Consider the following 13968-nt stretch of genomic DNA (forward strand, 5'->3'; position numbering starts at 1 on the left):
TAATATCGTAACATACTTGTTACAGACCTATAGTCTCTCAGCGGAGCCTCTGATAATTTACCGAACTAAAATTGCCTGCGTCTCCTATAGTAGAAAAAGAATAAGTTTTATCATTCGTTGCAATCGAAAAATGCGTTGGCTTTTTGCTATCAATCGATTGTATATCGAGATAGTGGAAGTGGCAGTCAATCTACAAGAAAAAAATCGAATCGATTAGTCAGTATATGCACTTGTACTTGAAGAAAATACGACTTACCCTCGTAGGTACTTTTGCCGTTAGTAAATACACGCGAACTGGAGTGAAAACCTATGAAAAGCGACTTATGGTTAATAAGTTTTACAATTTACCCCAACATCATTTTACTGTGAAATGGCATAATTTCACGCGGCTCTTAACTCCGCTCGCTTTGCCATTACTTCGTAGTGAATTTTAATATTTTCTAAATTTATTTTCTTCTCATATAATAGTCAATAATAAATACCTATTTACATATCATAATTTGAAATATCCACATAACTCACTATTTAGGAAGTTTTCAAAGCAACGCAAATTTAGGAGCTTAGATGCGCGAAATTATGGTACTTTATGGTACATACCAGTACTCTGTTTTCCGTTTTATCATTTTTGATTTCCAATTTCACCATATACTTAACCAAAATTTTGGTATGTCGGCCGAGCAATGTTTTCACGCTTTCTGTAAAGAAAAATATATATGAATCAGTTTAAGACGAATGGAATACACTTACAGTCAAAAAGGTACCAGTAATGTTTTTATTGTTACCCAAATTCATCAATGTTAACACTTTCGATAAGTATTGTCCTGCATATTCGAGTGAAAATTCATTACGGCTGCTATTTTTCCGATACATTTTTATCAAAGACGTACCACAAATAGTTATACGCGTGAAAATAATCCAGCAGTCGACGTGTGGATGTTTTGTTCAAAACGAATTTTTATCAATGAAGCAGTATTCTGATAAGCAAAGGCGATAGAATTGCTTACACAACATATCTAGCTCCGCATGACCGAATCATGATTAGTGTTTACAGATAGTGGAATACTTTAACTCTCTCTCTCTCTCTCTCTCTCTTTCTTCTCTCTCTCTCTCTCTCGCCAACGAAGTTTTCAACTACGTTGAAATGCAAAAATATGGTTGTTTATTTGTTATTTTATAGAATTAACAAATGTTTTAATTCGTTTTCGATTTCAATCACAGAAGGAGGTCACTGTCTATGCTTCACCAGGGCAATTACTTAACAAAAGATTAAATTTTAGAATATTAATTACATATTAAATTACTGTAAGCCAAGCCAAGAATATTAATTACATATTAAATTACTGTAAGCCAAGTAACATCACGGACTTCATAAAGTTTCTAGTTTCAACAATAGGACCAATAGGACCATTTGGCGTACCATAGAACCAACAATCAATACGAAACTATCTATTTTAAATTGGCTCACTAATTGACTAGCCTATTGATCCCAAGCAAATAGATTAACGTACCCCATTCTAGTCGAAATTCTAGTACTAAACTATGTTTGTTTTGATTCGCTATGAAAGTTTGAAAGATAAAATGAGGGGTTCGTGCATTTTCCTATGTTTCGAGGGGTGCATCGATTAGCTTGGGACCGAAGATAGTACCAGAGCTGAGCCAAAAAGTTGAGCGCATTTCTTCGGGACCTTCTTGTCTTAGAGTTACCTCTATGGTAGAACCAACCAGTCAGCACTATAGTCGCTATATTCATAGTCTGGCGGATCGAACAAATCATGACCAACAACTGAAAAGAGCACATCAGTTATTGCGAACAAAACTTCGAAAACCCTTTTCTCGTGACTCAAGGATCGCCTACGCAAAATGACACCATCTTTAGCTTGGGGAAAATTTCCCCTATCGGCGATGTCGGTAATTTGCGTTCGATTTGCGAGGAAAGAATATTCAACGTTTTGTTTATAAATTTGATAGTACCTTTTCAATTTTTTTTCCAAAATATATTGAATTGGTTCCGCTTGTTGATAGATCGAAATTCTATCCGCCAAACTATGAATATAGCGACTATAGTCAGCACTATAGTCGCTATATTTATTGTCTGGCGGATAGAATTTCGATCTATCAAAAAGCGGAACCAATTTAATACAGACCAACAATTGAAAAGGTACTATCGCCAATTGAATGCAAATTACTCGCATCATCGGATAGGGGAAACATTCCCCAACACAAAGATGGTGTTAGTTTGCGTAGGCGAGTCTTGAGTCACGAGAAAAAAAGTTTTGAATTTTTTTTTTGCAATAGATGATGTGCTTTTTTTCTGTTGTTGGTCGTGATTTGCTCGATTGGTTCCGCTATTTGACAGATCAATTGGTTCCCGAGATTCTATCCACCAGACTATGAATATAGCGACTCAGCACTCGTGTTTTTTTTGTAACCGTGTGGACGTCATTTATGACTAGCCCCGGTCCGTTTCAAATTGTCTCATTATTTATAAACGGCCCTTATATTTGACATTCTCGTTGGATGTCCGATTTTTATTCTAATAATTGATTAATCAATTAACGAACCGAAAAATAGAAATTTTTCAATCGATTATACACAGCAAAAAAAAAAGTTGAATATTACATCCAAACTGCTGCAACCAGATCATTCCATCGATTGTGTGATATAACATTGCACGATGTACACAGAAATCGCGAACAAATCTACATCCATGGATGTAATTTTGTACCGTAATCCGGGGCAAATTGATCACTTAATAATGTAAATTTAGAAATAAATTACTACATTAAACGAAATTGACACACTTATGCCGCGGATACACTTGTATGACAAACTATGAACTTTATACCCCGTTCACATTACAGCCTATATCACGTAATATAGGCTGTCTTGCAATGAGCACTCGTACATAGGATTTCCAGTGAAAACTAGATGTATGAGTGCTCATTGCAAGACAGTGTATATAACGTGATATACGCTGTAATGTGAACGGGGTATTAGCACCGACAAACCGACATGAATGACCATACCCAAAACAATAAAATTTCTGACCAAAACACACTACTGACATCTGGCTCCGTGTTCGCGAGAAATATTTAGCTAAGCCATGAACCCGCATGCAAAAGTTATGAATTGGTTCGTGTCTGATCTATTCTGGGCAAATTATTTTTTATCTAGATCAAAGAATCGTATGGTTTTGACAGTTCGGATCACTGCACATTTAAATTGGCCGTTTACGATGTTCGGGTATAAGTCAGAATTAAGTGTCATGTCGGTTTGTCGGTGGTATTAGCATTATTTGTTTAATAAATTATGAGCACATCCATGGACACACTTGTATAGTTTTAAGATGTTATCATAATGTATTATAAAAATTGTGCTCAAGTTCATACTTTGTCATACAAGTGTATCCGCGGCATTATGGTATTAAAATCATTGTTTTCCATGCTGAGCACCAATGCTACCGACGCCAGGGAGGCAACCCATCAACTCATGAACCGGAGACCAACTTGCCTTACGTGATCAGAAATGTTATGCCTCAGAACATTCCCTGCGGCGCCGACTGGGAATGAACCCAGGCTTGCTGGGGTGAGAGGTAATCACGCTTACCACTGTATCACCGGCACCGCCGTTATTGAACGTTAGTTAAATAAAATTGAAACGTAAACAGTAGCTTTTTGTTATGAGATACTCGTCAATTCAATTATTACAGTCTCATAATAAAATGCTATCAAGATTTCTCTTGATACCTATCACCGAATATTTTCTATGTGACAGCTAAAAACTCAACTCATAATGCGTTATCGTCGGAATGATCCCCATCGGCGGAGGCGAGTGCTGCAGGCCGAGAGAAGCCGGATTAGTACGGAAAGTGGTGAGAGCGGAGTCGTTGGCTAAGTGGCAAAAAGAATGGAGCGCGGCGGAGAACAGTAGATGGACACATAGACTAATAACGATTCCTTCGACCTGCGTGAACAGAAAACGCGGAGAAGTCAACTTCCACCTGACGCAGTTCGTGTCTGGTCACGGTTGCTTCAGGAAGTACCTGCGTTGGTTCGTACACTCAACGTCACCCCTCTGTCTGGAGTGCGGCAACGTGGACGAATCACCGGAACATGTGATCTTTGACCGTCCAAGGTTCGAGGCAGCACGCAGGGAGGTGCCCGTCCTTAACGTGTCGAGAGGAGGGTACTTGGGATGCCGTCAGCAGAGCAATCACGCAGATTATGTCGGAGCTGCAGCGCAAATGGAGAGAGGAGCAGCGATCTAGCAACGCCAGTTAGCGCTGAGTATGACAAATGCATAAGCACATCCTGTTGGATACGAGGTTGGATTGCCTATTTTTTGACCGGTTGTATGATCCTGTTGTAGGACGGATATTCTCATTTATCATCCCAGAAACTTTATCTGCGACAAACAAAACCGGCACTTTTCAATCCGAAGAAAAAATCCATAATCATGAATTTGCTAGAGGACTGCGGTCGTGCGCTGCCAAGTTTTTCCTGCGATCAGGAAATCCTCTTCGACCTCGCCTTGCAAATACGCATCCGAGAGATCGATGTTGGAAAAGAAATGGCAGTCAGCTAGCTAGCTAGTTCAGCGTAGATATCATCCGGGTAGGGAAGCGAGTTGTTGAGACCCGTGGAATAATTACCACATATTCACCTAAATGTTATCCGACGCACAACTACAATGGCGGCCGCAAAATCGGAGAACTGAACCGACGCAATGATTCCTTTGTATTGCAGTCTCTGCAGCTCAGCATAGACCTTGGGACATGCGGCGTATGCGACAAGCCTCTTGAAGCAGTATACGGGACGAGCGTCAGTCTTGAGGTAGAGAGTTACCTGAGCTTTAGTACAGCGGCTAAGCGAGAGAGAGTCTGCACCAAGTGATCCGGCTTCTGGTTAACTGCGTTGACCAGTGAATCGAACGGAGTGTTTTAGATGCACTTCCATAGTTATTAATTGATAGCTTTCGATGCCTGTACCATTTTTGTATTAGTATAATTGTGTGGCAAGTACTCTATGCCCAGGAAAGTCTAGCGACTTTCTCCTGATCGGACCGAGAATTGAACGCAATCGCTTCCAGCATGCTCTTGCTTTTTAGCTACGCCTTTACTAACTGAGCTACGGGAAGCCCCGAATGGAACCGACCAGAGATTGAATTGATCGATTGTCTCGATGCTCAACACATTGAGATCTGCGTTGATTTAGACGTAGATACGTCTTGCTTCGAAACGTCCTAGATCACGGAAATATTCTCAAGAATCAGGAGAAAAAAAAACTGCTTTTTTCCAATATTTTAATACAAATCACAACGTGCCAAAACCAAATTTTATTTACTTTGCTTTAATTGATAAATAGAAGCATTATAAAATGCTTCACTCTTGACCTTGCCGTGCAAAATTTTGAAATATCTAGCCTTTTTATAATGGCAACAAAAGACTCAGTTTTAATGACCTATTATATACCGTGTGGTACCCACTTGACCTTTATTCACCGCTAATTTTGTCAAAATGCGTTGAAAAAATTCCTAAAATAAGTTCTAAACATGCGTTTAACCGACTAATTCACTTGTTAAAGATGCCTGCTGATCATATTTAACCATCGGAACTTTAATCTCACTTTTATTGCTAAAAAAAAGCTTTTGTTTACATCCACTTGACCCTAAACGATCAAGGGTTCCCTTCACCGTTCACTCCAAAAATAAACTTAAAAAAGACATAACTACCAATATTTTATAACAAAGGTGAGTTTTTAACCAATATCATATACATTAATAACTTACCATAATATGCGTTAAATGGCTGCTCGAAAAGATAGACAATTCAGAGTGAATATTTGCACTACGACTAATCCGCTACGAGTAATCCGATTGAATAAGTAAATCCGTTTCGAGCGAAATATCTAAATTATGTAAGTTACGAAAACCGCGCGAATTCCAAAGCCGTGCGAAGAACCGAAGCGAGAAAAAAGGCATATTATCATTTAAAGAGTGCCCCCAAAATAAATGTGATAGCGTATGTTGGCAAGTTGATTAATTTTGGTTTCCTCCCTAGATATTCTACTTATTTACTACTGAGCTTTGTATCAAATTAGTTAATTTAAAGAACGTATCAATCATTTCAAGATTTCGCGACCGCACCGAACAAATTCTATAGTACATAAGCTCAAAAACGTTTGACAAGATCTACCGAAATGCGAATCTCTTCTGCGTAAGCTCCGTAGACGTAGGCGCGTTGAATTCTACAGTTGGTAAAGGTTTAACCTGTACCAACACCGCTTAAGGAACGACCTCGAGTCAGTAAAACCGTTTAGAGCTTAATATCTAAATTACGTAAGATACGAAAATCGCGCAAATTGTGAACGCCACGCGAGACAACCGTAGAGAAAAAAACAGCTTATTATCACTTAAAGAGTGCCACCAAAATAAATGTGATAGCCTATGTTGGCAAGTTGATTAATTTTGATTTCCTCTCTAAATATTCTACTTATTTTACTGTTGAGCTTTGTTTCAATTTAGTTATTTTACCTATCAAATTCTATACTACAGAAGCTCAAAAAAACTTTTGGTGAGCTCTACCCAGCCCAGTGGCAGGCGCGTAGGCAACATGTTAAACCTATTGGGAGATTGCATTAAAAGCTCGCTGCAGATGTCGCCACTGCATGAAATCGTGAAAATTAGCATTAAATCATAATTTTCATCAAGCCTGCGTAAAATCCTTCCTAACATTCGAATTGAAGAAGAAAATGTTTTCACGATCAGACTTTTCCAGATGAACTTTCATAAGATATTTTCATTTCATTTCACAGCTCCATCAATGCTGCATCGTACATATGATGTAAATAGAAGTAAATTGCTCAATTACTCAAAATAAAGATGATTTGTCATCTTGTTATCACTTTATAAACCATCGAGCATCATTTTATAGTATCGTGCGTGTTGAGTAAATCAAGATCCGTTGCGTTTTCCGTCAAAAATTGTGAGTATCAATATGTTTACCTAAAAAAGGCAAAAATGAACATTTATTGAATATTGGCGTCCTATACAACTATTTCTCTATTATCACCAGCATGATACAATCTTTCCTAAGTAAATTAACGTAATTTCCACTTTTATCCTAGTGGAAATCGCACATCTCACAACATCTCCGATCCATAACGAATTAATAACAGTTAGTTTGCCAACACGTTTTCTTACACGATTCAAGCAAATTTTTCCACCGGAAATTATCAGTTTTTCTTTATGTACCGATTTGCCCCAAAAGTCGTCTGTTTTACTTGGCGAATTTGGAAACTATCCTCCTTCTAGTAGTTCTCACTTCGTAATGTAGGTGGCGAAAGCTTGAAAAAGTTTCACTGCAAGACGCCAATTGATGCATCTACGTCACAGAGAACAGACGTTCAAGTTCGGTCAGAAACTTGTGTAAAATAAGTGGGAACGTTGCCGTTACGTGATGTTAGCATCTCCTGATTTTCTCTATAAATTTTCCACGTTCGACCAATTTGGCGCTAGTATCGATAAATTTTCTGTTGAAAATTGCCACTTGGCGCTACTAGCACTTAGTGTCTAGTGTAGTTTGTGCAACGCCAGCGCCATCATGTTGTCAAAGAGGGTTTTTAAGTGGGGAAGTCGCCGTTAGTGGCGCTTAAGTCGAATAGGAATCTTTCACACCAAATTTCTTAAATTGTGTTCGGTACTTTTTTTTGCTGAACTCGTTCTGTAAAATATCATTTTTACCGATATTTATGTAAAATGTAGTATATTACCATCTTTCCGCAATGAAAAATACTGATTTTCTGTAATTTTCAGAAAATCACCGAAAACTGTAAACCAAAATTACTGATCGAAACTGTAAATGGCTTCAATTTTACAATACTATAAAAAAGTGTGACGAACGTACTGTAAATAAAGCCTTTTACCAAAACAAACGGTAGTCAAATGCTAGATTCTTGTAAAAATTACCGAACAGATATGTAAATTCATATTGTCACCTTCGCTGTCAAGATTTTGAGTGGTCTTTGTTTCTCCAGTGTGAAAAGTAAGTACTTAAGTTTTTTTTTGCTATAATCTATGTAATCTATGCGAAACCGAATTTTATTTTGCATTCAGTCCTAGGGGTCCTAGGTCAATCATTTCTGTTTACCAGTCACCATGGAATAAGCCGAATGTCAACAACTGCAATGAAAAAAACAACCAATGTGTGCGGAGTTTTTAATCATCGAGGTTTTCAACCAGTAGCTGGTTCATCTCCTGCATCTCCCAGTTTGCCGCCGATAACTTTATTCGCGTCCGTGTTCGCAATATAAATACATACGTATAAAAATAAATGTTTTTATGAGTCAAATAAACCATTTGATTTGCTTTTATAACCAAATTTTAAGAAAGAAAAAAAACTTTAGCAAAATGGTCGGTAAAAAATTTACGGAACGCTATAGCGTGCTATTGTGAACTTTACCAATCATTCAGCTTAATTTACAATGCGGTTCAGTAAATTTTGACAGGTCACGAGCGAAGATAAATTTACTGAATGTACTGTAAAACAACAAAAAATTACCGAACCGTTTACCGAATGTTTTGCTGTTCCGTATTCGGTAAAAAATTACAGTATACAGTAAAAAAATCTTAGTGTGTTACACAAGTTTTTAGAGAAATTTTGTTCGAGCCTCCATGTCTGTTCTCTGTGTCTACGTTACGGTCGACCAGCAGATGGAAATGATGAGAAAATGAAAATGACGTTTTGTTACCTGTCAAATCGAATGGAATATTTTTTAGTACATCATCACTTTTGTGGTTTTGGATTTCAAACCTAGGTGTCGCAAGCACTGGTGCAGTTTCGCGTAGATTCATCAATAGTCGCTATATTCATAGTCTGGCGGATAGATTCTCGGGAACCAATTGAGCTGTCAAATAGCGGAACCAATCGAGCAAATCATGACCAAAAACTGAAAAGAGCAAATCAGTTATTGCGAACAAAACTTCGAAAACCCTTTTCTCGTGACTCAAACTGACGCCATCTTTGGCTTGGGGAAAATTTCCCCTATACGGCGATGCCGGTAATTTGCGTTCGATTGACGAGGAAAGAATAATCAACGTTTTGTTTATAAATTTGATATTCCCTTTTCAATTGTTGATCTAAAATATATTGAATTGGTTCCACTTGTTCATAGATCGAAATTCTATCCGCCAGACTATGAATATAGCGACTATAGTTATACCGTGACAGAGGACCAAGTAGGCAATGAGGTACAGAGAGAGGTGAAGCAGATCGTGAAATATGGTTGTATTAGTAATCCAAAAAATCAACCTAAACGCAAGTAGTGACGTCACTAATTGCATGTATCATACAGGGGTTTTACTCACACAACTTAACCGACTGCTCTACCTCGGTAATCCAGCTCATTGCCCAGTAGGTACAGCAAAATAAACGATTTGAGCCCGGGACATGCTGCCTACTGTCAAACGCTGCTGTTGATATAGGCCTTGTCACTGGCCTGGCTCTACCGCATTGCGAATCACTTCTGCGTACCCTAATAAACAAATACCATAAACGAACTGTATCCCGAATGGGTAAACTATCCCACAAATGGTTCGGATGATACCCCGAACACGTCGTTAAGCTCTCTTTTATGGTTATTTTTATTAGGGTAAGCTCCGTAGACGTAGGCGCGTTGCATCAATACCACATAAGGAAAGATCAATTTTACGTAGGGTTTAGTTCATAGATTAACATTGACTGCTGTTTACAAATGTAAGTACTTGAACACAAAGAAATAAGTTAACTCAAATGCTTTAACCGCATATATCGAACTCGCGTATTGAGAGAATTATCGAGTATGTACAATAAACTCAGGGGAAAACTATACCAAACAATGCTACAAAAGATTCAAAGTTACAGTGACACCTTTAAGTGACTAAAATGCTTCACTTTGAAATTAGTTTCCTAGCTGATTTTTAAATTATATAGGGTATATGCTCCAACTACGCTCACACGTTTCCACTATGTCGCACCACAAAAAAACATTTATCCCAAATCAAAATATGGAAAAATCTGCCAGTATCGCACCCAACGTCAGTGCCCATAAGTAAGTGTACTACAACACGGCCCTCAAACAAAGGCGTAACAAGTGTAATACCACGTAATACTATCACTGCTGGACTAGATCTTTGGTTTTCTCATGCAGTGGTTCATCCGAGAGGGGAAGCTTAGTAATCCCCATTGCCTGCCCATGACGCCATTCTATCGCGGCATGAGCCAGCACCGCTGGCCATAAAGCCACCGTCTCCAACACTCCACTATAAAGCATGAAATTAAGCCCGCCCACCAACAGCAAGGTGCAAAAACTAGCCAAGGTAGTAAGTAATTATTTAACCTTATTACACCATAAACTAACAATTACATGTATTATAATTATTTAGCGCCCGAATCTATTATAAAACTATTATATAACTATTCCCTATACCGTGAGTTGAGTGAAAAAACGCAGTATAACTTAACTGTTTGTGGTATAGAGGAAATTTTCGTTCAGGAAAATCGTCAATATTTTATGGTAACTTAACTTAACCGCCATTCACCCAAATGGTTATTTGGTCTATCACTATCTACCAAATAGTTGAAACCATCAAAGGTAGAGTGAGCTTAATGTTGAGGTGGAAGATGAATGAAATTGTGTAGTCATGGTGGCAAGAACTTATTTGTAAAGTTTAGGATTATGCGGGATAACCTCTCTGATCACGCCTTCCTAGTAAAGCCGTTGGTCCCCGGTTCATGATGAGTTGATGGCTCGATAGGTAGGGTCCAGGTGTGAATGTTGCCTCCCTGGCGTAGGTAGCATTGATATTTTAATAGCATTATTTTTGATGTTTTATGTTTTATCTACAATCTAATTATAATGCACTTCAAGCTAGTGTAAAAATCAGCTCAATATATTTATGAAAAGTTATTTTACTAACGATGCGAACTTGATTTTGCTCTAAAGTGAGCGGTGAACGAACACCACTTTGTCAAGCAGTTTTGGCGTGACTTTCTACCAGCGATTTCACAAAACTGGACCAACTAATTTCTATTTTTTTTTATGGAAAGCACAAATGTTGGCTACTTTTCTCGTGATTCTAGAAGAAAAAATCTCAAAATAATGTTTTATTTCTAAGTTCGAGTGGTAGTAAACGTCATTTTAACTGCTCGAATGAAGTGGTTAATTAACTCCACATTTTTTATGCTCCCTATTAACCACTTCATTCGAGCAGATAAAATGACGTTTACTACCACTCGAACTTTGAAATGAAACATTATTTTGAGATTTTTTCTTCTAGAATCTCGGGAAAAGTAGCCAACATATCAGGCATAACATTTGATAACGGCACAAAAGCATTTGTAAACAAACCTTCTAAGGCCCTTTACACGCGAACCAAAGTACGCCCACGCAGACTAACAACATCATCGCATAGGGGCAACTATCACCTTTCCGAAAGTGGTATTGGTTTGCGTGGGCGTACTTTGGTTCGCGTGTAAAGGGCCTTAGAATGTTTGTTTACAAATGCTTTTGTGCCGTTATCAAATGTTATGCCTGATATGTGCATTTCATAAAAAAATAGAAATTAGTTTTTCCAGTTTTGTGAAATCGCTGGTAGAAGACTTTCTTCCAAAACTGCTTGACAAAGTTTTCAATTTTCTCGACAGTCTAGAAAAAACTAATCAAAGTAGGTATTACTCCACGACAAAGTTCGAGTGGTAAGAGACGTCATTTTAAACTGCTCGAATTGTTCAGGTTCAAGGATCTTACCGCCATAAACGATATACTGAGAATATGCTGAGTGGCTCACGGCGTCGTAATGAGGATTTGATACCCTCTTTTTCAAACAATGAAAATGATGCCGTCCCAATTGATTAAATGTCAATAAACTAAATTTGGTGGAAAAGCTGCCCATAAGCTACATGGAACAATTTTAAACCCTGTCCCCGCTAACCCTGCAAAGACAGACACTTTTTTTTTTAATGTAAATAAATTGTAGACACTCTCCCCTCCCCTCCTGCTGTTTGTTGGTTATAATTAAGGAGATTTACAGTTATTACCATTAAGGAGATTTACAGCTGGCGCTAAGCTGTTAATTACATTACAGTAGAAAACACTTTAAACTCTTCCTTTTGGTGAGGGCCGATTATTTTACCAATTTAAGTGTCATAATCTGTGGTTTTCAACGTTGTCGCCTTGCCCCAGTTTCTCCTGTTATCATATAAATAAATATATAAATCCGTGTGATAAAACGGGTTTCTCAACATGTCTAATGCAAGCAGTTATTACAAAATTATGTTTCAAATCTGAACCAGGTTGACATACATATCTAAAAACATCATGAATACCTGTAACTATATTTTAATATGTATGTACATTTCTATTATTGACGTCGCGCATTATTTACGTCAATAATTAATGATTATCATGTTTTTCATGATGAACATTATTTACATTGAAGTCTGTATTTATGCTCTTTACCCATCTTTACGCTCGATGGAATTCCCATTAGTCACACATTTACTTACCATTTAGGTCTTTAGTAAGTTGAGATCTAGTCGACATTTTGGCCAGATCGATGTTTTTCCGTTACTATTACATTTGATTAGTACGCTCAATTGATTTTCGTATGCCCTAATACATATTTTTTTCGACAAAACTCACAAATTTTCACAAAGTTCAAACAGTGAAATGTTTTTATATTTTTCTGTCAACCATTTTGCTTTCTCGGAAATGTCGAAGACGAAACGTCAAAATCTATGATCACGGTAAATCTTAAATAACAATTTTATGGTTATATTTTAAGCGAGGTTGTAACAACTACACGAAACGAAAATCAATTATTTTATTCATGTGTTTCACTTATACATTTTTGCCAAAGCATCAGCCTTATACATTCCATAAGACAAACCACATAGGTCCTACAAGAATGCATAAAAGGTATATGTGACCGCTTATACATTTCATTTGACACATGAGCTGCATTAACTTTTTGCAAGGCGTCTGCTTATTAGTTGACTTATACACTCAAAAATATTACAAAACGAATATAGATTAAATTTTATGCATTTTATGGTTTTTCAAAATTTATACATTGGTTCGATTAAAATTTTCGTCAAAATTATACTAAGTCCGAATAATGGAGTGGAATTCGATCAGTGTTTACTAAAATGACAGGAATAAGAACATCTGGATTCCCTTCGGAGCTTCGTGCTGGTGAAGGTCTTTGTCCCAGCGGATTTCTACTGCGCCTGTAATCTGCTGGGCAGCATCGAAATTGTAGGTATTTTTTAAATATTATTAATAAAAAATAAACTAATGAAAAAAGCTTCCTGAGACAATTTTTATTTTCATTTGAACACAATAATATTTACCATGAATAAAATAAAGAAGCGAAAAATACATTCTCTTGAACAAACCGTATCTATGCATTGTAAGTATATTTCGATTTTATACTATGACACGCATAAACCATTTTTATACTAAGTTTGCATTCTCTCCCTTTATACCGACCTTTGTGTCGGTACGGAGAGTTGCTATTTAGCGTAACTTTTATACTATTTAGATTTTAATATTTTTTGAGTGTACATTTTATGAATAATCAGCAATAGAAATTTGCCAAAAGGTATAAGGAGATTTCTTTCCGTGTAGAGTATAATACATACACCGACTCTAGTAACAACCAGTAAAAACAAACGAATTTACTAGCCTATTATAGTACGTTCAGACTACAGAGTTATAACATATTATAGCGCTATCTTGATGGTGGTTTCTGTGTTGCAATTATTTGACAATCGTTATAACATGTTATAACTCTCCAGTCTGGACAGCGTTTTACTTCCCTTTCGAAGGAAAGAGTGATCAGAGATGTTATAGACCTGCCCGCATAAACGCGAACCATAAATTGACCTTACCTAAAATGGTTAAAAATTGTTTATAATCCCTGCTAAACTTT

General features: G+C 37.3%; 1 protein-coding gene across 4 annotated transcripts in view; it reads right to left on the reverse strand.

Annotated features, from left to right (window-relative positions):
* Positions 1-12723, reverse strand: part of LRR (Leucine-rich repeat) — a 68270-nt gene extending 55547 nt beyond the window's left edge. For 2 of the 4 annotated variants that reach the window (XM_065226396.1, XM_065226395.1), the window contains exons 1-4: positions 12542-12723; positions 598-695; positions 257-307; positions 62-190 (exon numbers count right to left, since the gene is read on the reverse strand). In XM_065226396.1, the coding sequence (XP_065082468.1) occupies positions 62-190; positions 257-307; positions 598-695; positions 12542-12578 (315 nt within the window). In that variant the 5' untranslated portion in view covers positions 12579-12723. Of the gene's footprint in view, positions 1-61; positions 191-256; positions 308-597; positions 696-761; positions 930-12541 lie in introns of those variants that run through there. The other 2 variants (XM_065226394.1, XM_065226393.1) reach the window with 1 other exon arrangement.
* Positions 12724-13968: the final 1245 nt, after the last annotated feature.

Source organism: Ochlerotatus camptorhynchus, unplaced genomic scaffold (genome assembly GCF_037179485.1).
Source record: "Ochlerotatus camptorhynchus isolate MF236.1 unplaced genomic scaffold, CSIRO-AGI_Acam_v1.1 ptg000250l, whole genome shotgun sequence".
Classification (NCBI taxonomy): Eukaryota; Metazoa; Arthropoda; class Insecta; order Diptera; family Culicidae; genus Ochlerotatus; species Ochlerotatus camptorhynchus.